General features: G+C 48.4%; 1 protein-coding gene across 1 annotated transcript in view; it reads left to right on the top strand.

Moving 5' to 3' along the window:
* The first annotated feature begins 5,802 nt into the window (after positions 1 to 5,802).
* SEMA7A (semaphorin 7A (JohnMiltonHagen blood group)) overlaps positions 5,803 to 26,155 on the top strand; it is a 56,852-nt gene continuing 36,499 nt past the window's right edge. The window contains exon 1 of the mRNA XM_077264105.1: positions 5,803 to 6,004. Within this exon, the coding sequence (XP_077120220.1) occupies positions 5,902 to 6,004 (103 nt within the window). The 5' untranslated portion in view covers positions 5,803 to 5,901. The remainder of the gene's footprint in view (positions 6,005 to 26,155) is intronic.

The raw sequence follows: 26,155 nt of genomic DNA on the forward strand, positions 1-26,155 counted from the left end.
CGTTTTTTTGGTCTCCGCAACACTGTGATAAAATGCAATAACAGGGAATCAAAACCAGTCTTTCACACTGCTCCTGGCGCAAAAATTTAAAGGGAACCTGTCACCCTCCAAAATGGAAGTTGAGCTAAGCCCACCGGCATCAGGGGCTTATCTACAGCATTCTGGAATGCTGTATATAAGCCCCTGATTTATCCTGAAAGGTAAGAAAAAGAGGTTATATTATACTCACCCAGGGGCGTTTCCGCTGCGGTCCGGTCCGATGGGCATCTCGGTCCGGTCCTGGGCCTCCCATCTTCATTGGATGACGTCCTCTTCTTGTCTTCACACTGCGGCTCCGGCGCAGGCATATTTTGCCCTGTTGAGGGCAGAGCAAAGTACTGCAGTGCGCAGGCGCCGGGCCTCTCTGACCTTTCCCGGCGCCTGCGCACTGCAGTACTTTGCTCTAAAAAGAAAAGAATGTCCAGCTTCACCGAATCCGTAAAAAAGAGTTTTCTTTGTTCACATACTATTGAGCATAGAGGATACAGACTTCAGCACAAGCCATATGGGTAAGAATCTCAACGTGTTTCTGGAGACTAAGCTCCCTTAATCATGACCTCAGCAGGGCAGACAAAGTACGCCTGCGCCGGAGCCGCAGCATGAAGACAAGAAGACGACGTCATCGTAAGAAAATGGGAGGCCCCCGGACAGGACCCCGAAGCCCATCGGATTGGACCGCCCGCCCAGGTGAGTATAATCTAACCTCTTTTTCTCATCTTTCAGGTTACATCGGGGGCTTATCTACCGCATTCCAGAATGCTGTAGATAAGCCCCTGATGGTGGGCTTAGCTCAACTTCCATTTTGGGGGTGACAGGTTCCCTTTAAGCAATTCTTCTTTGATGGCTTGTGATATTTGGGCTGGCCATGACACGGTTTTAATGTGATGGTCTCTTTGCCAGAGATGTATATATGGTATCTGTGAATCCGTAATGACCTGGGAAATCATAATGACAGGTCAGTTTTAGCTTTTAGTGAACATGGCAAAAAAAAAAAACGGGCTGCTTCAATAATCCTGCCCGGGACGATCATGTGCTGAGGCTCCTTCAGGGAATCCGCCACATGAAACGATCGAGACAGGGCATCAGCCTTAACAGTCTTCTCTGCAAGATGGCCGTGCAAATCAAAGTTAAAACGAGCAAAGACGTGTGCCCACCTGACTTGGCGAGGACTCAACTGCAGGGTAGACTGCAGAAAAGTCAGATTTTTATGGTCCGTGTAAATTGTCATTGAAGAGCTGGCACCCTCCAATAGGTGTTTACATTCCTCAAGTGACATCTTGAGAGCCAGAAGTTTGCAATCCCAATTTCCCTCCGCTGGCGAAAACTGTTTGTAGAAGAAACCACAAGAGACAGACTTCCCCTAAGAAGTTTTTTGCAGGAGCACTGCCCCGGCACTGACAGATCAGGCATCTACCTCCAGGACAAGCTGCTTATTGGAATCGGGTTGATACAGCACCGGAGTATTCGCGAAGGCCTCTTTTAAATGCTGGAAAGCCGACGCTGCTGACTCGGGCCAGTCTCAGGTACTAGCCCCCTTCTTGGTTAAGGTGGAGATAGGTGCCATAAGTGAAGAGAAGTGCAGGATAAATTGTCTGTAGAAGTTGGCAAAACCCATGAAGCACTAGATGGCATGCAGGCACTGAGGACTGTTCTAGGAAAGAACTGAAGTAAAATCTGTGGATCCATTTCAAGACCTTGATTGAAGACAACATAGCCAAGGAAAGGCAAGTAGATTTTTTCAAAGACACATTTTGACAGTTTGGCAAACAAATTCTTCCAGAGATGCTGCAGAACCTGACAGATTGATATACTGTATATGTTGCAGGGTAGAGTAGCAGGATACCGTCCAAATACACAACCACAGAAACAAAGAGAAGATCCCGGATTATGTCATTAATGAAATCCCAAACTACGGCTGGTGCATTATACAGCCGAAAGGGCATGACAGGATGCTCATAGTGGCCAACACGGGTATTACAGGCCATTTTCTATTTGTCGCCCTTATGGATACGGATCAAGTTGTAAGCTGGCGGAGATCTAATATAGAGAAGATCTTAGCTCCACAGATTCTGTCAGAAATCAGAAGCAGGGGTTTCTTGTTCCTTGCACTGATTTTGTTGAGACCTCGATATTTTATTCAGGAGCGTAGAGAACCATCCTTCTTAGTCACAAAGAAGAAACTGCTCCAGCAGGAGAAGAGGCTCAATCCCTTGGCTAAGTTCTGCTGAATGTGGTCCGACATGGCTCAGATCTCAGGTAGAGATAGGAGATACATGTAACACCCCAGGAAACCGGTTGTTACAGTGGTATTGCCTTCCTCACGGGGAGGGTGATGCCATTCCTGGAAGCGTCAAAGATCCCTTTAACAGGTGACGCGTACACACAACACTGTTCTGACTACAGGCCAGAAGGGGGAGCTCTAGACCTGGATTGAGGGGAGCTTCCCTATATTTTCTGGCTGCAGGAGGAGTTAGTCAGTCAGCAGGAGAGCTGGAGCCGTGCAGACACGAGGTTCTGCAGCTCCTGTCAGAGCAGTCTGTGAGAGACTGTGAGGGGAGAATAGGCAAAGGAGAGGAAAGATACTAGGAGTGGAGCTGCGAGAGGGCTCACTCCAGAATCAGCACAGAATACAGGAGGCTGAAATTCTGAGGTTGTAGGGGTAACTGTATGCCCCACAGCAGAAACTGGTGGGCAGGAGATTCCAAGTCGCCTGTCCACCATTACATCCGAAGGCACAGCAGCATATAGAGCCCCGGAGTCGCCGCAAATAGGGACACCTGTAAAAAGGCTCGAGTTGCCTGCCACACGGATATTGGACAGAGAGAAAGTGAAGACCATTTGTCATCTTTGCCAACTACACCGGGAGCCCTGGAGACTAAGCTTCACCTGTCGGAAGCCACACATCCCTGCTGCAATAACATCATCCCCAGTGGATTCCTTTAAGCAGCATTGGTCATCCCTGACCGAATACCACAGGTGGCGTCACGAACATACTTTATTCATAACAACCCCTTTAAAGACCTTTTCTTTTAACTTGGATGCCCAGGGTCACGGACTGGGTCACTACCACCGTGACTACCCCTTTAATGACCACCGGATCCGGCCCAAGTACCCAAGGGTCCTAGCAGGTGCTCTAACTTGGCGTCATGAACAGGATGGACCGACCCAGCAAACTGGTCTTGTGTGCCTAAGAGACTGCTTAACTGAGAGATCATTGTACTGTTAAACTGCGGCCATTACAGCACCATATGGCGCGTAGGAGGAGAAGGGCATGTTGTCGTGGATGGAGCTTGGAGGAACGGCGCGAAACCCATGGCCACCCCTCACCAATACTACTATGTGAGAGAAGTATGTCTCAACGAGAGAGGTCTGCCTCCTGGTCTGGGATGGCGGGAAGAAGAGAGGAACTGCCCACGAAGAAGAGCGTGGTGCAGTGAAACTGCAGGAAATCAGACTGACGAGGAAGAACTGGAAAGCAACATGGCGGGGAGTGGAGGACCGGCACCGATGCGTAGGGTAGAGCAGGAGGACTCTCCCAGACGATCCTCGGATGCTCCTTCGTGGTCACCAGTGTTGGACCCGGACCTCCTCAGCATGGAAGTGGAGGCACTTACCCGGCAGCTCGTAAGGATGCAGCTGGAGGCAGTGACCGGATGGAAAGAGGCCTTCCTGGGGAATCTTACCAGGCGACCGCCAGCAACCTTGTCCGGCCTCGGGCAGGGAAGAAGATCCGGCACCCTGGATGAGAAGGTAAGGAGTGCAGCCCTGACCCCGGTGGCAGAAGACCCAGCGGCTAGGCCCGTATCACCCCCACCACTATACACTCCCGACCAGGGTTTTGGGTCCCTCGGTGAAATGTCACCATACACCGAGAGTATGCCGGCCTTAAGTCCCACTGCAACCCCTGCGCTAGACTACACCCTGGTAGGCCCCTTACCGATCCCGCCGACTCCAAGGCCCAGAGGAGTAAGCCATCGACTTAACTGGGACCAGGAGGACGGCAGCCTTGACCAGATGACAGCACTGCTAGTTCTCTGAGTGGGCCCCTAACCAGGCAACCTTGATTACAACTCAGTGGCACACCCTAATAGTGGAGCAGGACCTCAGCAGATGACCGCGCTGTTGCTGAAAATAATCTCTATACAAAGACTAACATGGATACTGCTGCCATATGGTCAGTGGAAGATACCAGTCCTACAGAACATATAAGTGATCCCAGCACTGTTAAAGATAATGACATACTGCTGATGTTCTTTCTGATGGAATCGTTTATTTTTCCCGTCTTTTCCATCTGGCTCAGACCGACATGAAAATTTTTCCAGCCACGAATCGGCTGCAGAGAATACAACAAAAACATATTTCTCTTCTCATATTCCAGCCCCATCACCATCTATTCCCAACCTGCACAAACTCCTCATCCTGCTGATATCCCAATGCTGAGCCGCTGCTGCCATATTTGTCGCTATTACTGGACCTGAGGGGTGGTTCTCTATGCCCTCTAAATTCTAAAGCAACCCTCTAGAATATAGTAATGCCGGGTGCAAGTGCCCTAGAAAACAGTGCCCATACTTTGCCCCCTAGAAAGTTATAATGCCCTCTGTGCGCCCCTTTGATAGTCACAGTAAGCTGAGTTTCCCTATAACAATAAGTTCCCCTTAGTTAGAGTTGAGTCTCCCCTCTGTACAGCTCCCCTATACACAGTATGATGCTCTCTTAAGCACAGTATAATGCCCCCTCACTGTATAGTACCACCCACACAGTATGCTGACCCCTTAGTATAAGGCAGCCCCTCATAGGCAGGCTCTGTAGTATAAGGCAGATCCCCATAGGCAGACTCTGTAGTATAAGGAAGCCCCCATAGGCAGACTCTGTAGTATAAGGCAGCCCCCATAGGCAGACTGTAGTATCAGGAAGCCCCCCCCATAGGCAGACTATGTAGTATAAGGCAGATCCCATAGGCAGACTCTGCAGTATAAGGCAGCCCCCATAGGCAGACTCTGTAGTATAAGGCAGCCCCCATAGGCAGACTCTAATAAGGCAGCCCCATAGGCAGACTCTGTAGTATAAGGTAGCCCCTCATAGGCAGACTCTGTAGTATAAGGCAGATCCCCATAGGCAGACTGTAGTATAAGGAAGCCCCCATAGGCAGACTCTGTAGTAGAATGCAGCCCCTCATAGGCAGACTTTGTAGTATAAGGCAGATCCCCATAGGCAGACTCTGTAGTATAAGGCAGCCCCCATAGGCAGACTCTGTAATAAGGCAGCCCCCACAGGCAGACTCTGTAATATGGCAGCCCCCATAGGCAGACTCTGTAATAAGGCAGCCCCCATAGGCAGACTTTGTAATAAGGCAGCCCCCCAATGGCAGACTGTAGCATAAGGCAGACCCCCCCATAGGCAGACTGTGGTACCCGAACTCCTGGGGTGCCACCCTCACGTGGCATAAAAGCATCATGTGAGCCACAAAAAAGCAGATGCAGTCAAGGGGGAATATAGCACATGAGAAGGGGTTGTCTAAGTAGTGTATAGCCCCCTTAAAACTGACATACAAAATGTACTAAATGCCAGTCTTGCTGAAAAGGGGCGTATGTGTGAATAAAACTTCAATACATTTTCTTAGTGTATAAAAGACATGTAGGTGTCCTGGGCAAACTGAGTAGAAAAAGCAATGGAGTGGGGGGGCATTGAAGGCAATTTTGCACAGGGTACCATTAAGCTTAAGACCGTCCCTGCAGATCCTCTTCATGGGATTAAACAATCTTCAGTGTACTCTGAACACTAGAGGGGGCAGCTGCATCTAAATGTACATCCATCTGGTTTATGAATGTCCTCCTTCCTCATTTAATCATTTAGAGCTCCACCATGAAGCTGTATGTACCTGTGCTCCTGGGTCTCTTCTCTTTGCCTTGTCTAAGTCTTCCTGACACATGGAGGGATCCAAGAATAACCCACACAAGTGTTCAAGGTGAGTGGCATCTGTACGTCACTCACACTGTGAGCCGATGAGCCTGGGTCACTGGAAATATACTGCAAGGCTGGATATAAATCTGTGGCTGCTGGATACCATAGAATGGCATACATGATAGGGCCGGCTTCACATTTTTAGTAAATTGTTTTTATCAGTAACTGTGCAGTGTCTAGAGAATAGATTACTATAAATGATAAGTGTAGTGTCCTATAAGGATGATGTAATTCTAATAACACTGAGGCATGGAGACCAGATGGTTGTAAAATGGTAATCTGGTAATGCTATCTGTGTTCGGAGTCGTGTTATCCCCTCACTGTAAATAGCTGTGGGGGCTACTTATCGTTCAGCTCATACTTCAGCTTTTCTCTAGAACGGAGTGCGATTCTTCTAGTTCTTCTTTACAGTTTACTAATATTTCTCTTATTGCAACTCACACTTCAACATTTTTGCAGTTTATAAGTTTCTGTTCCTATAGTACAAGGATTTTTTGATCTTTTTCAATTATGTGGTAATGATACTGTAAAACTCGTGTTTTTTATTGTAGAATTTTTCAGGGGAACTTCTGAGCTGTCACCAGTAATATCTGCGGAAAACAACATTTGCTTATTATATTTGCATTCTCTTTCATTTCCTAAAATGTGATAGCACAATATTTGCCACAGGGTTACTATTATTATTTATTATTATAGCGCCATTTATTCCATGGTGCTTTACATGGGGGTATATTTCCTGACAACTTATCAAAAAACTAATGGGCAGACCATATCTTTTACCGACACATTGGGAAGCCATAATAAGTCATTGTGATTATAAGTGATCCATGTCTACAGCCCAAAATTTTGATATGGAGACATCAGCTGCATTTACTATAAACTGTAATATGATGATAATTACAGTCAAAATAATCTGTATAAGTTCCTTCAGCATAAAAAAAATCAAAATTGTTTTACGGACTGCAAAAAAGTGATAAATTTAATGGAATTTCTGGATGGCTGGCAGTCAAGATGTGCCACCCAAGTACATTTTTATGCTTATGTTTTAGCACTTGTGAGCCTAATTTCAGAATGGACAGGTTCCTTTAAAAAAATGTGCAATTTGTATATGATGATTTGCAAAATTGCAGTGTTTGAACTAATTATCAAGAGGCTGTTTAGTAGTTGCGCCCGCTAGAGCCGTGGGGTACTCGGGCTGGGTCCAGCCGTACTTAAAGGGGTGGTCACGGAAGCAGTTACCCAATCCATGGCCCTGGGCGTCGAACAAAAATGACAAAGGGAAATGGAAAATAAAGTCTATGGGGGAATGTTCATGACGCCACCTGTGGTACTCGGACAGGGATGGCCGACGCTGCTTAAAGGGGACCACTGGGGTTGATGGTATTGCAGCAAGGTTGGTATAGCTCCCCACAGGTAGAGCTTAGTCCCCAGGGCTACCGGTACAATTAGTAAGGGATGATTGACGGTGGGTTGCAGGACTGAGGGTGCAGGAAATGATTGGAGGACATGGGGATAGCAGTCTCCTTTACCTTTTACTGGTGAATTGCAGGTGCAGTCTGAGGCACAGGTTATAGGTGATGATGGGGTCCGGGCAGCCTGGAAGTAACTTGGGATCCACCTAGCCAGTTGGGTTCAGAAGCCTTCCCTTTACGCTGTATTCTCTGTCCCATGCTGCCTGAAGCCTTAGGCTATGTGCACACGTTCAGGAAAGTGTGCAGAATTGTCCTGAACAAAACCAGACTTTTTCTGCAGGGAATCCGCATGCGTTTTTTGCATTTTTATTGCGTTTTTATAGCTTTTTTTGAGTGTTTTCTTTCAAGTTTTTTTTGCGGAGGTTCCCAATGCAATAAATAGCTGCAAAAACGCGAAAAATCCGCAAAATTAATGAACATGCTGCGTTTTTTACCGCGATGCGGTTTTTTTTCCGAAAAAAAAGCAGCATGTGCACAAAAATTGCGGAATGCATTAAAAATGATGGGATGCTTAAGTATTTTTTTTAGCGTTTATTCCACGGAAAACAGCCGAAAAAAAAGGCGAAAAAAATGCAAAAAATCCTGAACGTGTGCACATAGCCTTACACAAGTTCCTCTCAGTGTCAGCTACTTGTAACCCATATGGTTGACAGCATGAGCCTTTCATGGGCACTGTCTTCTCACTGGCAGCCCCAGGCTCCTGACATGCTGTGGTGCCTCCAGGTGTCAGATGGGCCAGGAGACCTGCAGTCCCCTGCCCTCCAGTTCTAGCTGCTGGGCCTTTAGTACCCGTGCAACCACGGACTCTGGTGTCTGGTTTCTTTTGCGCTTAATCCTAGGAAGAGCTCAGTCACAGCGCCACTCCCAGTCTCTCTCCTCACGAGCTTCCTCTCCCTTCACAGTCTCACACTACTCACTGTAACCCCGCCTCCAGACCAGAACTTATAGGGAAGTTCCCCTGAAACTGGGTTTAGAGCTCCCCCTTCTGGTCTGGAGTCAGAAAGGTGTATGTTTGTATTACCTGCTAAGGGAATCCCTCCTTACCTCCAGGCATGACATCTACCCCCCTGTGAGGAAAGCAATGCCATTGTGGCAATCAGACTCCTGAGGTGCCACATTCCCCCCTAGTACAATTCAGTACGCCCAGACTGAGGAAACAAAAAGAAAAGAGAACATTTCAACAGGTGATCTATTGTAAAAGTTTACAGGGTTTCAAAAATATAAAAATTACAAAAACCAAAACAAGACAGTAAGAATTGGCCAGCGAAGTTCCTGGGGGCAACACTGGTCCATTTGTATCAAAAGGAGAAATAGGAGCAATCAGGTATAATAAGTTAAAAAAAGTCATTTATTAGTATTTTCAAAATACACAAAAAGTACATCATAAGTAGCATCATTCAGTATATAAGAAAAACGTATGCAGGAAGAAGACACAAAAATCAGGAACCAAACAATTGCACCTGCCCAATTTGTGCAAATAATTACATTGTATAAAGTGCAAATGCAGTAGTATATCACATTGAAATGGCAAGTCCGTTCATCCTGCGGTAAATATCAAGTGACTCCGTCAAAATACGGACCAAGGGAGGAAAAATGCTTACCAAAGGCAGGGATTGAAGGGTCCTGAACCGGGTGTGGATACCCCAAATACCCCGACGCACGTTTTGCGTGTCTAATACACCGCTTTCTCAAGGGGAATAATAGCATACAACAACCAGGACCTTTTATGATCCTGTGACAAGGCATGTGGTACAAAGCTGGCCAATAGCAGCGGAGAAGTCGGCGGATGCGCACCGTCCGTCCCAGGTCCCGGCAAATGCCACGGAGCGTCAACATTGCTGCGCATGTGTGGGGAGAATGAAGTCTCCGCGTGTGCGAGCAAAGTAAAAGATGCGCCGCTGCACACCAGGAATCCAGGGCAGCGGCGCGCATGCGCACAGCCACTGTATCACCAATCTACTATATAATTGTCTAAGGGTCACTTCTGTCTTTCTGTCTGTCCTTCTGTCTGTCTGTCTTTCTGTCACGGATATTCATTGGTCGCGGCCTCTGTCTGTCATGGAATCCAAGTCGCTGATTGGTCATGGCAAAACGCCCATGACCATTGCCACGACCAATCAGCGACAGGCACAGTCCGGAAGAAAATGGCCGCTCCTTACTCCCCGCACTCAGTGCCCGGCGCCCGCATACTCCCCTCTGGTCACTGCTCACACAGGGTTAATGCCGGTGGTAACGGTCCGCGTTATGCCGCGGGTAACGCACTCCGTAACCGCTGCTATTAACCCTGTGTGTCCCAAATTTTTTACTATTGATGCAGCCTATGCGGCATCAATAGTAAAAAAATGTAATGTTAAAAATAATAAAAAAACAAAAAACCTGCTATACTCACACTCCGTAGTCCGCCGAGCCGCTCGCGCCGGCCGCCATCTTCCGTTCCCAGGATGCATTGCAAAATTACCCAGATGACTTAGCGGTCTCGCGAGACCGCTATGTCTTCTGGGTAATTTCGCAATGCATCGCCGATGGTGATCGAAGATGGCGGCTGGCGCGAGCGGCTCGGCGGAGCTTCGGTGGATCCCAAGCGTCGGTAACCGCTTCCTGGATCCAGGCGCCAACGGAAGGTGAGTATATAACTATTTTTTATTTTAATTCTTTTTTTTTAACAGGGATATCATGCCCACATTGCTATATACGTGGGCTGCGCAATATACAACGTGGGCTGCGCAATATACAACGTGGGCTGCGCAATATACAACGTGGGCTGCGCAATATACTACGTGGGCTGCGCAATATACAATGTGGGCTGCGCAATATACAACGTGGGCTGCGCAATGTACAACGTGGGCTGCACAATGTACAACGTGGGCTGCGCAATATACAGCGTGGGCTGCGCAATATACTGCATTGGCTGCGCAATATACTGCATTGGCTGCGCAATATACTGCATTGGCTGCGCAATATACTACGTGGGCTGCGCAATATACTACGTGAGCTGCGCAATATACAACGTGGGCTGCGCAATATACAATGTGGCTGGGCAATATACTACGTGGGCTGCGCAATATACTACGTGGGCTGCGCAATATACTACGTGGGCTGCGCAATGTACAACGTGGGCTGTGCAATGTACAACGTGGGCTGCGCAATGTACTACGTGGGCTGCGCAATATACAACGTGGGCTGCGCAATATACTACGTGGGTGCCGCAATGTACTACGTGGGCTGCACAGTGTACTACGTGGGCTGCCCAATGTACTGCGTGGGCTGCGCAATGTACTGCGTTGGCTGCGCAATGTACTACGTTGGCTGTGCAATGTACTGCGTTGGCTGCGCAATGTACTGCGTGGGCTGCGCAATGTACTGCGTGGGCTGCGCAATGTACTGCGTGGCTGTGCAATATACTACGTGGGCTGTGCTATACACTACGCATACATATTCTAGAATACCCAATGCGTTAGAATCGAGCCACCATCTAGTGGAATATATTTATACAGACGTAATATATCTCTTTCTTTCCATAACACAGATGACCATTGGAATAAAATGTCTAAACTGGTCACCAAAATATAAACAAATCTGGGCAGATAATACAATTTTAGATATAATTACATCATATATGATTAAGAGCATGTCAACAACAAAATATATCAGTCCAAAAAATGCATGCTTCTTCAATTCCAACGATGTTTTGATGTTATTATGTTCTGCCCACGATATGCACTTTCCAACATGCCGATAGTCTTGCCACTCAAACATCAATAACAGGTAAAAAAAGGATCACATTTGATGTCCTGCTGCAATAATAGACAAATATTGGAAGAAAATAATAGAAAAAATATGTAAATATAAGATTAAAAACGAAGCACTCCCCAAAATAAAGGTGAGGGGAGACGACAAGAGTATGATGTAGGAAATAGGAACACGTATATCTATACTGTGTTATCTGGCCACAGGATAAATATGAACGTGAGGCTTTCTGCCAATTGAGGGATCCTGACACATATTCCAGATTGTCCTGCAGCCCTCTGACTTCTTTCTCTCTCGATCTTCACAAGATTCTGGTTAGAGCCCTGAATGACGGTGTGACTTCATTCTCCCCGCACATGCACAGCAATGTTGACGCTCCGTGGCATTTGCCGGGACCTGGGACGGACGGTGCGCATCCGCCGACTTCTCCGCTGCTATTGGCCAGCTTTGTACCACATGCCTTGTCACAGGATAATAAAAGGTCCTGGTTGTTGTATGCCATTATTCCCCTTGAGAAAGCGGTGTATCAGACACACAAAACGCGCCTTGGGGGTATCCACACCCGGTTCAGGACCCTTCAATCCCTGCCTTTGGTAAACATTTTTTCTCCCCTGGTCCGTATTTTGACGGAGTCACATGATATTTACCGCAGGGTGAACGGGCTTGCCATTTCAATGTGATATACTACTGCATTTGCACTTTATACAATGTAATTATTTGCACAAATTGGGCAGGTGCAATTGTTTGGTTCCTGATTTTTGTGTCTCCTTCCTGCATACGTTTTTCTTATATACTGGATGGTGCTACTTATGATGTACTTTTTGTGTATTTTGAAAATACTAATAAATGACTTTTTTTAACTTATTATACCTGATTGCTCCTATTTCTCCTTTTGATACATGCATTTTTGGAGTAAGTTTTTCCTTGTTCTTTTCTTTTGAGTGGGCTATTTTGAGCCCTATTGTGATGTTTGCAACATGTCACTGAGGTTTTTGTTTCTACTGGTCCATTTGTGTTACCCTCCAGTCTTTTGAGTTGCCTCGGTGGGAACCACCCCAACCCTCCTTATGTATTGCCCCTGGGCGTGGCTACAGGGCACTCTGTTGGCGGGCCTGGTCTTCGGCCACGCCGGCGGTTTATTTTCTAGGCCAAATCGGGGTAACTGTACAAGAAAAGGTCCTGACCACACATAGTCCTGTGGCCCAATTGTCCTTTAACAGGTTATTATGCATGTTTAAAAGTTCTTACAGTAGTCTCTGTAGGTACTCATGCTTTACGGTTGCAAACTTATACATTTCAACTTATTTATATTATTATTAATATATTTATACTGTAGTCTCTATACCGAGCTTGGATCTGACCTCTGGTACTACGGGTGGATTTACGCAGTACTGGTACTTCTGATGACCTAGCCTGGTCTGACATGTCTGCTGCCGCTGTTGTGGACCCAATAGTGTCTGTGCTACTTGTAGGTCTGCATTGTACTGGTAAACTGGGCAAACGTCTGCGACTCCTTAGACTCACCATGAGTCTGACAGATTCACCGCTAGCAGGGGGTAGATTCTCTTGCTCCGTTGCTGGTGTGGCATCTGCTGCTTGAGCCGAGTCTAGAGTCTCTGTTGCTTCAGGTGCAGTGGGTTGGGGAAAGATCAGGACAGGTACTACGATGATTTGATTCACCTGCGTCCAAGACTGGGGAAAGTCTCCAAGGACAGTATGGATCTTCTCTTCCACCTCTTCCATGGGTTGAGGGGCATCTTGTTCTTCCTCCTTGTTTCTCAATCGGTCTATCTTCAGATTATCTCTTGACACTGCTGCTGAGGTTTCTGATCCATATTTACTGATGAGGCACACCTGAGTGTTATCAAAGTTTGAAGGCATGGTGGTATATGGTTCAGCCTCCCACTGATCATCCAGTTTGTGCATCCTCTTTCTTTTGAGAACTTGTTCTCCAGGTACTAAAGGAGTAGCTGGAGCTTGTTGGATGTAGCTCTTTTCCTGTCTCTGTCTTGCCTGGGACAAACTTTTCTCTACACATTCTTGCACTTTGTGGTATTGCCACTGCCGCTCTGTATCCCAGTCTGCATCTGGTGATGTCATCTCAGGTGTTAGGACTCCCATGTCAAAATAAATGGGTACCTTTCTAGGTCTCGCTCTCATCAGGTAAGCTGGAGTGCAGTTGGTGGAGTTCACCGGGATATGGTTGTATAGAACTGCCAGATCCGGCAACTTCTCTGGCCACAGATTTCACTCTTCCACGGGCAAGGTCTTCAACAGGCCAATTACCACCTGGTTCATTTTCTCACACATGCCATTTGTCTGCCAATGGTACGGCGTTGTCCTGATCTTCTTGCATCCATACAGGTTACAGAACTCCTGGAACACTTCTGCCTCAAAGGCTGGGCCTTGCTCGGTGTTCACCTATTCAGGGTAACTGTGTGGTCGACAAAAGTGTTGTTGACATGCCTTGGCTGCCGTCTTTGCTGTTTGGTCTTTAACAGGCACGACTACTAGGAACCATGAATAATGGTCCACTATGGTCAGAGTGTAGGTGTAGCCAGTCCTACTCGGGGTTAACTTGACGTGATCCAAAGCTACCAGTTCAAGCGGTTGCTTGGTGACTATGGGCTGTAGTGAGGCTAGCTGGCTGTTGTGGTCTTTCCTGCGCAGGTTGCATGGGCTACATTCTCGGCACCACTTCTCTATGGATTTCCTCATGGCAATCCAGTAGAATCTTTCACGTAGTAGGACCTCCAACTTCTTCCATCCGAAGTGTCGTGGTCCATCGTGGTATGCTTCCAAGACCATTGGCGCATCCCACTTCGGGGCTACCACTTGCCAGACCAGTTCATGAGTACATGAGTTGATGTTCCTCTGACACAACTTACCCTCATAGATAAACAGCTTGGCCATCTCCTTCCACAACTGTTGCGTTTCATGTGGAGCATCTGGACCAGGGTGTGAATCAGCTTGTGTCAGCAATTCCTTTACCAGGTGGACTGCTGGATCGCTATCCAGCATCTCTGCCCATCCATGATGGGGCAACGGGTTCAGCGTGGCTTCTTGCCTACCCTCGTCCTTGTTCCTCACACAATGGGAGCACTGGGCCACCTCGCAGCGGTGAAAGGCTGGTAACTCGATCTCTTCTAGTGCTTCTTCCTCTTCTGGTAAATTGGGCATCCTCGATAGCGCATCAGCATTAGCGTTCTTATGCTCTGCACGGTACTTGATGGTAAACTCGTAGTTGGATAACTGGGCAATCCATTGCTGTTCCAATGCACCCAGCAATGCTGTTTCAAGTTGAGTCAGCGGATTATTATCCGTGAAGACGGTGAATTTTGCTGAGGCCAGATAGTGTTTAAATCGCTCGGTCACAGCCCAGACTATGGTGAGAAACTCCAACTTAAAGGAACTATAGTTGTCGGGGTTCCTTTCAGTGGGACGAAGCTTTCTGCTGGCATAGGCAATCACTCTCTCTCTGCTTTTCTGCACCTGGGACAGCACTGCTCCCAATCCCATGTTGCTAGCATCAGTGTAAAGTAGAAATGGTTGGTCATAGTCAGGGAAGGCCAGGACTTCAACTCCCGTGAGAGCCAACTTCAACCTGATGAAGGATTCTTCCAAACTGTCATTCCACTGGAATGGAAGATTCTTATTCTTGGCCTTCTTGGATTGGCCCACTAGTAGGTCTTGCAGGGGTGCGGCTATCTTGGTAAAGCCCTTAATGAATCTCCAGTAGTAGCCTACCAACCCGAGGAACTGCCGTACTTCATGGATGTTGCTGGGTTTTGGCCAGTCCCTGATAACGGTGACTTTGTCAGGGTCTAGTGCCACACCTTCAGCGCTTATCACATGACCTAGGTACTGCACCTTAGGCTTCAACAGGTGGCACTTAGATGGCTTCACTTTCAGGCCAAAGTTGGACAGGGCTTCAAACACCTTGGCCAGGTGCTTCAAGTGGTCTTCGTAGGTTTTGGAGAAGATGATGACATCATCCAGGTACAACAGAACGGTTTCAAAGTTCTTGTGCCCGAGGCAACACTCCATCATCCTCTGGTACGTCCCCGATGCATTACAAAGTCCGAATGGCATGTAGTTGAACTCGCAGAGGCCCATTAGTGTCATGAAGGCGGTCTTCTCTCTATCCGCCTCTGCCACGGGAACCTGCCAACACCCACTGGTGATATCTAAGGTGGAGAATGTTAGCGGATTTTAGCGCAGCCAATGATTCCTCTATTCTGGGTGACGGGTAGGCATCCTTATGTGTAATGCGGTTAATCTGCCTGTAGGCAACACACATTCTCATTGTACCATCCTTCTTTCTAACGAGGTCTAACGGAGCGGGCCAAGGGTTACAACTGTCTCTGATAACCCAGCCTCCTTCATCTCCCATAACATACCCTTGGCACATTGCTAGTGAGCTGGAGGTACAGCCGGTACCTCTCTTTAATGGGAGGATGATCTCCAGTGAGGATATGGTGTTGGACCCCTTTTACCTGCCCAAAGTCTAGTGGGTGTTTGTTGAATACCCGCTCATATTCTTGGACCACCCGGTAAGCCCCATGCTTTTGGTGCAAAGGAGTGGAGTCAATGCCTACATGTAACTTCTGACACCAATCCTCCAACTGTCCTGCATAGCCATTGTCCTCCACCTGGTCAGACGGGACCAAGGGTTCTGTTGCTTGTATTGCATTGTTACTGACAGTGAACAGTTTAGCAAAGGTAGCATACCTGGGTAAATGGACCTCTCTTTCCCCACAATTTAGGATGCGTATTGGTACCCTCCCCTTGCGGACATCAACTACCCCTCTGGCTGTCAGGATGGTGGGCCTACTATCAGAATACACGGGTTCTACCAGGGCCTGGCCTATTGCTGCTTGACACCAGATTAACATTTCACTCCTGGGGGGGTATTGTAATGGGGATTGGATCACTCACTCCAACGCTGTCGACTTCTCCACCAGACAGTTCTACCTGTTGTCTCTGCATCATGTCTTTGATCTCTTTTTGCAGGACACGCTGCTCACTGGAACCAGCAGTTTCGGCTACCTGTTGTAACAAAACAATAATCTCGCCAAGACAGTTTTCTATGACATTAGTACCTAAGGTCATCATTGGGTTACATTCTCGACAATCAATATCTACAATTACCAGACCTTGGGCTTTCAACTATACCCGCCCCACCTTAATGGTCACCTCCTTGTACCCCACTTGTGGCAAAGGCTGACCATTGCTGGCAACTTGTTATGACCCCAATGGCGAGGGTCTCAGAGATATCAGCAAGTCTGCAAAGTACAAAAATCCAGCTCATAGGGCAGTGGTAACTGGGTTGACCATATATCTACTCCTAACGCCAACCCTAGAAGTAGCCGGGGAACAGGCCTACGTTGGTCGCTAGATGTCTCGCGCCAGCCGGAGAGCTAACTACCCCTAGAAGAGGAAAACAAAGACCTCTCTTGCCTCCAGAGAAAGGACCCCAAAAGTAGGATACAAGCCCCCCACAAATAATAACGGTGAGGTAAGAGGAAATGACAAACACAGAGATGAACTAGGTTTAGCACAGAGAGGCCCACTTACTAATAGCAGAATATAGTAAGATAACTTATATGGTCAACAAAAACCCTATCAAAAATCCACGCTGGAGATTCAAGAACCCCCGAACCGTCTAACGGCCCGGGGGGAGAACACCAGCCGCCCTAGAGCTTCCAGCAAGGTCAGGATACAGATAATATACAAGCTGGACAAAAAATGCAAACAATAACGAATTGCAAAAAGCAAAAAAGCAGACTTAGCTTAATCAAGCAGGAACCAGGATCAGTAGACAAGAGCACTACAGATTAGCTCTGATATCAACGTTGCCAGGCATTGAACTGAAGGTCCAGGGAGCTTATATAGCAACACCCCTGACCTAACGACCCAGGTGAGCATAAAAGGAATGACTGACAAACCCAGAGTCAAATCACTAGTAGCCACTAGAGGGAGCCAAAAAGTAAATTCACAACACAACTATTGTCAGATCATTATCTGGGCTACGGGTAATATCACAGTCAGCCCAGTACCGCTTGTAAAGAATATATGGCATAGTCATCACCTGAGAGCCGGTGTCCAATAAAGCGTTCATCAGGTTACCATCAATCACAACTGGGAGGAGCGGTCGTCCTCAGACATACTTGGCTCGCCAGCTTTGTCAGCCTAGTCATCTTACTCCTGGGGGTTGGCCCTCTGCCCCAGGGGTTGCTCGTTTAAATTGCAGAATCTTGCGGTGTCCTGCCTTGCTGCAGCGGCGACAAATGGGTCGTCGGTCCTGGTTGTAGTGTAGCGCCCCCACCGCTGCAGGGCCGAAGGATACCCGATACCGGGCCTCTGAGTCTCTGCTCTGGGGTTGTCACGGTGGCTAGGCCCGGTCCGTGACCCTGCCGAGGGGCGTACAGTGATAGATATGATGGATGATGGTAGTGGTGGTGGTGCGGTGCAATAAATAACGAGGACACCAGGTTGCAGTCTCTTTACCTCTTTACTGAAGATCTCTGGGTCCTCAGTCCGGAATCCGGATAACCAGGCTGCGCAAGTCCGGCCGGTCCAATGGCACCTCCAGAGTTCTCTTTACAGGTGGAAATCTGTGCCTTCCTTCTTGCGCTGTGTTGCGGTCCTTCCCTGCTGTGCTTACGGAAAGTCCCCACAACTGTTGTGTCTGTTTCTTAAGTTCCCTCACAACTCGATTAGATGATGTTCTGCTAATCCTCCATCCCTCCCTGATGTTACGGTTAGGACGGCACCCGTTTGACGGGTAGGCTTGGAGCTCTTCCGGGACCCTAGAGTCGCCCCTCTCCACAAGTTGCCCCCCAAGACTGCATAGGTGATTTAGGTGAGACAGCCCGCCTGAGACTGACTGTCCTGCCGTAGGTTCGAAGTATTGCCTGAAGCTGTATATAGAAATACTTCCTTCGGCGTTCCGGCCACCGGTTGTTTGCGCCTCAGTAGGATGTTGCCTCGATCTTACAGCACGACCCCTACTGGTATTCTCCTTGTTGCTTTGATCTCGTTTCTCACTCAGCACAATCTATCTCGCTTCTAGTCCTTCCTTGGGCACCGCCGCTATACTGAGCAGGCACGGTCCCGTTACGTTCTCTCTGTTTGCCAAGCCTCTGTCAGGATCCCACCCCTGACAGAGACCCTACCGAATCTTCTCCTGCAACACCCTCTGCCACAAGGTGTTGCCTGGCTCCAACCCAGTCAGCTTTCTGTCTAACTTCCTGCCTGACCCCCAGTTTTACCAGTGTGTGGAGAGTGGCCTAGTAAATAGAACCCTTAGCTCCCCCTGGAGGCCCGGCGGTGAAATGTATTGGTGTCCGTGATACCTGATCAGATGAACTCCTTCAGTGCCATCAGACGTACCATAGCTCCCCTTAGTGGCGGAGCCACAGTACTGCAATGACCAGGACTCTGGGGCGCTGCACTCCCCCCCGGTTAAATCCAGTACTCCGGGACTGGGAAGAAAACAACAATACAGATTAGCAAAAAGACATACAATTTGTTGAGTGCAAATAACAATACGTATACTTGAACAGAGCTTCCCTTTATGGGAGGTGAGGACACTTGAACGTTACAAACATGGTTAAATATCATAGCAACATGCTATAAGTAACTTTTCTTACCCAACCGGGTATTCTACTTAGTACAAATTCTTGAACAATAATTTAACATTGCCTTTAAGGACGTACACTCAATATCCGCTAAAGACCCTCTTATAATCACATTATAAGGCAATTTAACTTTTTCATTCTCCTTCTTTAAATCTGCAGGACCGCCTGTCCTAACGGCACCAGACCTACTGCCTCTCCTTTCTTACAGGACCGCTCCTTTCAGCCCGAGCCTTCTGTCTTTTCAACTACTATACACAGTATAGAACATAACATTACTTTCAGTTTAGGAACACTGGGCCATCTTCATATGGCTCCTAGGAGGACTCAGGGTTCACCTTCTATCCTCATTTTCTATCAACATTATCAACATTTTCTTACTAGCAACTATGCAGGACACTACGTCTACCCCTACGGGCCCACTGCATCTTTCTTCTAACTTTCACTTTCCTTCGGGAAACATTATCAGCATTCTTTTACAATTAACTAGTTCAATACATATAACTTTTACATGTAAACATTATCATTTTCTTTCAAGGCATCGTTATCACTTTACTGTTCTAAGGCAGTATTACTCATAAGTACACAGATGGACATCCCCTTTAAGAGGGGACCAGGTCTTTATGAGGTAGCATATCTTCTCAGGCTACCAGTCCATACTCATCAAAGGCTCCGGTGTGGTATCTTCGCAAAGAGTCTCTCTTTAAGTAAAACCAGTAGGGAGCGCCTTTAAGAAGGTGCAAACTATTTACAGAAAGTTTGTATCATGCACTGTTCATGATTGCGGCAGTTCTTGATAAGGAGGAGAGAACATAGAAAATAAACAAAACAATAGGGATCCCGGGTCAACAAAGGGATCCCTTTAAAAGTTAACCAAGGACGGGTTTAGCAGCAAACAGTAGACAAACAGTTCAGCAAGGAACTATTTACATATAATGCAGTATCTTACTCATTTTTCGGTATCCCCCACCGAGGCTTCACCTGGCAGGTGGCCCTCTGCGGCCCAGGCGGGTCGGACTCCAAGTTCACTCCCGCGGCCAGGTGCACCCCGTGGGTTCGGGTCTTCTACAAGACCAGGTCGTGCGCTGCAATAAGGGTCTGTGTGGGCCGATGAATGATGCTGGCGGCAGCGGCGGCGGCAGCGGCGGCTTCAGCGGCGAGCTCCTCCCCCTCAGTGCGGGATACCGCCAGAACGGCGGTGCAGCGCTGCATATCCCGGGCCCACCAGCTACTCCCTTTTAGGTGCCGGCGGTACGTGACCACATCCCCCGGCTTCAGGAAGGACTTGGCCCCGTCCCCGCACAGGCAGGGCTCCACTTCATCCCGGGTGATGCGGACTCTCAGGGTTGTCCCGATCTCCTGCACGAAGCCCTTTCCCGTCTGGGGCAGGTAAACGATCACGACACCCCACTTCGGCAGGGAGCCCTCCAGCAGTACTCTGCGCGCCTCCCGCTCCACTTCTCGCTGGAACTCTGCGATCAGGTGGTTCCGATATTCCCCCCAGGGGAAGGGCCCGAGGTCATGCCCCCCCGGTGCATTGGTGCCAGACGCCGGGGACACCGGGGCGTCACTGGTCGCAGCAGTGGCCGGGCCGTGTGCAGGGGTGAGGTGGCCTCCCCGGGGGTCGCGGCACTGGGTACCTTCACTTGCGGTAGCTCCTCCTGCGCCGCTCCCCTCTCCTGTGGAAGGCGTATGAACCGGGGACCGTCCAGGCACGGGATGCCCCATCGGCAGCTCCCAAGGATACAAATCCTCCAGCGGGGGCATATCGGAGTAATCCACTGGTGACAGGGGTCGATGCGGGGCCATTCTTTTCTGCAGGCCTTCCCTGGTCTCCAGTTCCACCTCATCTGAGTCATAGTTTCGTTTCTTCGGTCTCCGCCCGCCATAGAAGATCAAGAGGCGGATCTCTCCTGTCAACGGGCCCGCCCTTAGAATGCAACAATATTTAGACTGGGCGGTCATTGTCCTTCGCGCTCTTTAGTTGTCTACGCCTATTCCACGCCCCTCTTCTTCTCCTGCGCTCTCCTCAGTGCTGCAATGGCGGCGGATTTTGGCGGTAAATGGCGCAGCACAGTTCTTGCAATAAAGTAGTCCAAACACAATAAATCGCAGTTCCAAGGCACACATGACCTGATTCTTCAGGCTTAAGTAGATCCTGCTCGTGACGCCAAGTTGTAGCGCCCCCACCGCCGCAGGGCCGAAGGATACCCGATACCGGGCCTCTGAGTCTCTGCTCTGGGGTTGTCACGGTGGCTAGGCCCGGTCCGTGACCCTGCCGAGGGGCGTACAGTGATAGATATGATGGATGATGGTAGTGGTGGTGGTGCGGTGCAATAAATAACGAGGACACCAGGTTGCAGTCTCTTTACCTCTTTACTGAAGATCTCTGGGTCCTCAGTCCGGAATCCGGATAACCAGGCTGCGCAAGTCCGGCCGGTCCAATGGCACCTCCAGAGTTCTCTTTACAGGTGGAAATCTGTGCCTTCCTTCTTGCGCTATGTGTTGCGGTCCTTCCCTGCTGTGGTTACGGAAAGTCCCCACAACTGTTGTGTCTGTTTCTTAAGTTCCCTCACAACTCGATTAGATGATGTTCTGCTAATCCTCCGTCCCTCCCTGATGTTACGGTTAGGACGGCACCCGTTTGACGGGTAGGCTCGGAGCTCTTCCGGGACCCTAGAGTCGCCCCTCTCCACAAGTTGCCCCCCAAGACTGCATAGGTGATTTAGGTGAGACAGCCCGCCTGAGACTGACTGTCCTGCCGTAGGTTCGAAGTATTGCCTGAAGCTGTATATAGAAATACTTCCTTCGGCGTTCCGGCCACCGGTTGTTTGCGCCTCAGTAGGATGTTGCCTCGATCTTACAGCACGACCCCTACTGGTATTCTCCTTGTTGCTTTGATCTCGTTTCTCACTCAGCACAATCTATCTCGCTTCTAGTCCTTCCTTGGGCACCGCCGCTATACTGAGCAGGCACGGTCCTGTTACGTTCTCTCTGTTTGCCAAGCCTCTGTCAGGATCCCACCCCTGACAGAGACCCTACCGAATCTTCTCTTGCAACACCCTCTGCCACAAGGTGTTGCCTGGCTCCAACCCAGTCAGCTTTCTGTCTAACTTCCTGCCTGACCCCCAGTTTTACCAGTGTGTGGAGAGTGGCCTAGTAAATAGAACCCTTAGCTCCCCCTGGAGGCCCGGCGGTGAAATGTATTGGTGTCCGTGATACCTGATCAGATGAACTCCTTCAGTGCCATCAGACGTACCATAGCTCCCCTTATTGGCGGAGCCACAGTACTGCAACGACCAGGACTCTGGGGCGCTGCAGTAGCAGTCATTGTCTTTCCCTCTGATCAGTGGGATCCTCTTCTGCTGTCTCCATGGGACGTCATCTGGACTGGAGGCCAGCTGGATCTTCTCCTTTGGGGACACTTACATGGACTGCATGGTTTTGGTTAGTGCAGCCACACTTTTGGTCAGCTGTTGGGCCTGGAGGCGCAGTCCTGCAACAGGGTCATTAGCCAGGGTCTGCGTGTCGGCCTCAATGGGGTCCAGAAGATAGGATTCCTGGTGGTATGTAATTGCTGGGTGCCTAGGGGGCGCTGTTCGGCTGGAATTTGGTTCATGCAGCACCCGGATGGCCCTAGCTTTAAAATGTGCAAAGTCCAGGACAGGGTTCTGTAGGGCCAAGATGCGCAGCTGTGTCCTGTGGGTGCTGGACAGGAGTCTCTCAATAAATTGTTTCTTTAACAATCTGTCCCCATCCTGCACGCTGTCAGGATCAACCTGCTTAATGGCCCACAGTGCCTCTTGGAGATTAAGGGCATAGTCCCGTATACTGTCCTGCACCCTTTGTTTGCACCCAAAGAATCTCATCTTTATCTCTGCTGCAATGCGGGTGTCAAAGGTGTCCTTTAGCCTGGCCAAGATTTGTTTAACAGTTCTTTTATCAATGTCCATCCAGGACTTTACCTCCCTTTGAGCTGCACCAGTTAACTGGCCAGTGAGGATGCTGACTTTTTGATTCTCAGACAGGTGGTACACTTCAATCAAACTGCAGAGTCTCTCCTTAAAATCCCTCAGGGTGTGTGCCTCCCCTGAGTACTGCGGTAACCAGGCTGCTCCCAGTATGTACGGCATTGATAACGGCATTATGGAAGCTGTAGCTGCAGCTGCCGCTGGATGCGGCCGAATCATGGGGGCTGCGGCCGCCGCTGGATCTGGCTGCATCATGGGGGCTGTGGCTGTGGCCGCCGCTGAATCTCCACCTGGATCGGACATATTCCTCCCCCCTAGTTAACCTCAGCCAGGCCCTGCATTTTTGTTACCATAGTCAGCGGTCTGGACGGTGCTCCTTCCGCTTCTCAAGTCAGGGGCCTCCTTCTTTTTCATTGGCACACAGCAGAGCATGGAGTGCAGCATCCTTCGCGCTCTTTTCCCAGGCTCCGCCCATGAAGACATACCTCCTCTTTCTCCTTGCACTCCGCGTGGCACAGAAATGGCGGTTATCACACAGCTCAATAAAGTTTATGGCACACAGGACCCGGTGGTAACGGGCTGCGATATCCTGTTCATGATGCCAAAATGAAGCACCCGATAGAGCCGTGGGGTTCTCGGGCCAGGATCGGCGGTACTTAAAGGAGTGGTCACGGAAGCAGTGACCTTGTCCGTGGCCCTGGGCGTCCAGCAATAATGACAAAGGCAAATGGAAAATAAAGTCTATGGGGGAATGTTCGTGACGCCACTTGTGATACTCGGACAGGGATGGCTAACGCTGCTTAAAGGGGACCACTGGGGCTGATGGTGTTGCAGCAGAGTTGGTATAGCTCCCCACAGGTAGAGCTTAGTCCCCAGGGCTACCGGTACAGTTAGAAAGGGATGATTGACAGTGGGTGCAGGACTGAGGGTGCAGGAAATGATTGGAGGACACGAGGATTACCGTTTCCTTTACCTTTTACTGGTGAATTGCAGGTGCAGTCCGGGGCACAGGTTACAGGTGAGGATGGGGTCCGGGCAGCCTGGAAGTAACTTGGGATCTACCTAGCCAGGTGGGTTCGGAAGCCTTCCCTTTGCGCTGTATTCTCTGTCCCTTGCTGCCTGAAGCCTTACACAAGTTCCTCTCAGTGTCTGTTACTCCTAACCCACATGGTTGACAGCATGAGCCTTTCGTGGACACTGTCTTCTCACTGGCAGCCCCAGGCTCCTGACTTGCTGTGGTGCCTCCAGGTGTCAGATGAGCCAGGAGACCTGAAATCTCCAGCCCTCCGGTTCTAGCTGCTGGGCCTTTAGTACCCCAGACTCCGGTGTCCGGTTTCTTTTGTGCTTAATCCTGGGAAGAGCTCAGTCACAGCTCCATTCCCAGTCTCTCTCCTCACAAGCTTCCTCTCACTTCACAGTCTTATACTACTCCCCCTAACCCTGCCTCCAGACCAGAACTTAGAGGAAAGTTCCCCTGAAACCGAGTTTAGAGCTCCCCCTCTGGTCTGGAGTCAGGAAGGTGTTGTATGTTTGTATTACCTGCTAAGGGGATCCCTCCTTACCTCCAGGCATGACATCACGCCCCCGTGAGGAAGGCAATGCCATTGTGGCAACCGGACTCCTGGAGTGCCACACATGCACTTTATAAAGTTGGATGAAAACATGTCTTTGTATGTTCACTAATGGTTCAATTTGTGAAACCCATTTCTATTAGCTTGATCCCCTCCTCCCTCTAGAGCAGAGGTGTCAAACTGCATTCCTCGAGGGCCGCCAACAGGTCATGTTTACAGGATTTCCTTAGCATTCCACAAGGTGCTGGAATCATTCTGTGCAGGTGATTAAATTATCACCTGTGCAATACAAGGAAATCCTGAAAACATGACCTGTTGGCGGCCCTCGAGGAATGCAGTTTGACTCCTCTGCTCTAGAGCTAAGTTTCCATATTTAGTATTTGTTGCCTTTTTTCCACGTATTTTTGTGCACAAACAATGCAGAGTATTATATTTCCAGCAAAGTGGATGGAATTCATATAAATAAATACGCATCTGATAACACAGGATCCACCAATCACAATGTCACACCTGACCCTGATCCTCCTTTCACAATGACCTTTGCAATCACTCATTAGTTGCTTCAATACAAAAGATAGGGTTGGCTTCTGTTCATTGTGGTTAGGTACATGTGTTGTTTCCATAAATAAGAGGAAGTTATTGTTAAAAAAAAAGAAGCTCCAGTAGCCAGAAAATTACAAGATTTCTATTTTTATTCTTAATAGATTGTGATGTGTAAAAAAAATGCCAAAATGTATTTATAAACACATTTAACACAAAAACCTGATATAAACAATAGGTCATTTGCTGATGATAGCTTCCCCATACATAGTGTCAAACATTGTGCAAGCAAAGCCTTATCATTAATTGAAATTCTATAAATGTAATCTTGCAAGTAAAGTATTTGGGAAATCTTGTTCACATAAAGGATAATTTAGCAGTAGTGAAGCAGTTTTTGTTGTTGTGTGTGCACATGGTTTAATTTGCTTGCCCTCAGAAATGATCTGCAGCCAGTATTGGCAGCAAAGTAGAAGATAGCATTGTGACTTTGCAGCACTTGGGCTTTGGGTTAAACATCTGTATGGACCTTCCGTGGTTTCCATTGGAATGTATGTTGAGTTTGTAGAGTGTGCACAGCCACGTCCCCTCATGGACAAGCTCTACCCACTTTTCAAAATGTTGTCAGAGCTGGCCAAGACTTGCGTAAGAACACCAGTAATTGCAAAGTTTGTGCACAATAATGACTGGATGCAATTTTATGACCCCCAAAACAATGTAAACTAATTGATGGATCAGCCTTATAGTGCTTGACTTCTCATGAAATTAGCTTTAATCTGTGTGTCTTCAAGGCTATGTTAGCACGAGCAAATCGATCATTTTTCATTCAGAATAAATGGACATTTTGATCTGTATGTCTCTTTTTGACATCCATATGATATGTGATGTTATACATCATTAACGAGAGAATTGCGCAGGGCAAAAGACTGTTGCTTGCATTAATAATTGGATAAAAAAGAAAAGATGCCATGCAAATGTTAACTGTATGACATCCATTCTTTGTATGCACCCACTGAATTATATAAGAATGTCTGATTAAATAAAATGGATCAGACTAGTGCATGCTATGATTTTTTTCACAACGGTCTTTGGTCCAGCACAGTGCAACCATCACCCCTCATGTGTAGCACTTCAAATCTGCTACCCACTACTACTACTATCCTGATGGGGCATGGCTGATACAGGGAGTTTCTTCTACAGACTTTAATTCACATCAC

Source organism: Ranitomeya variabilis, chromosome 5, assembly GCF_051348905.1.
Source record: "Ranitomeya variabilis isolate aRanVar5 chromosome 5, aRanVar5.hap1, whole genome shotgun sequence".
Taxonomy (NCBI): Eukaryota; Metazoa; Chordata; class Amphibia; order Anura; family Dendrobatidae; genus Ranitomeya; species Ranitomeya variabilis.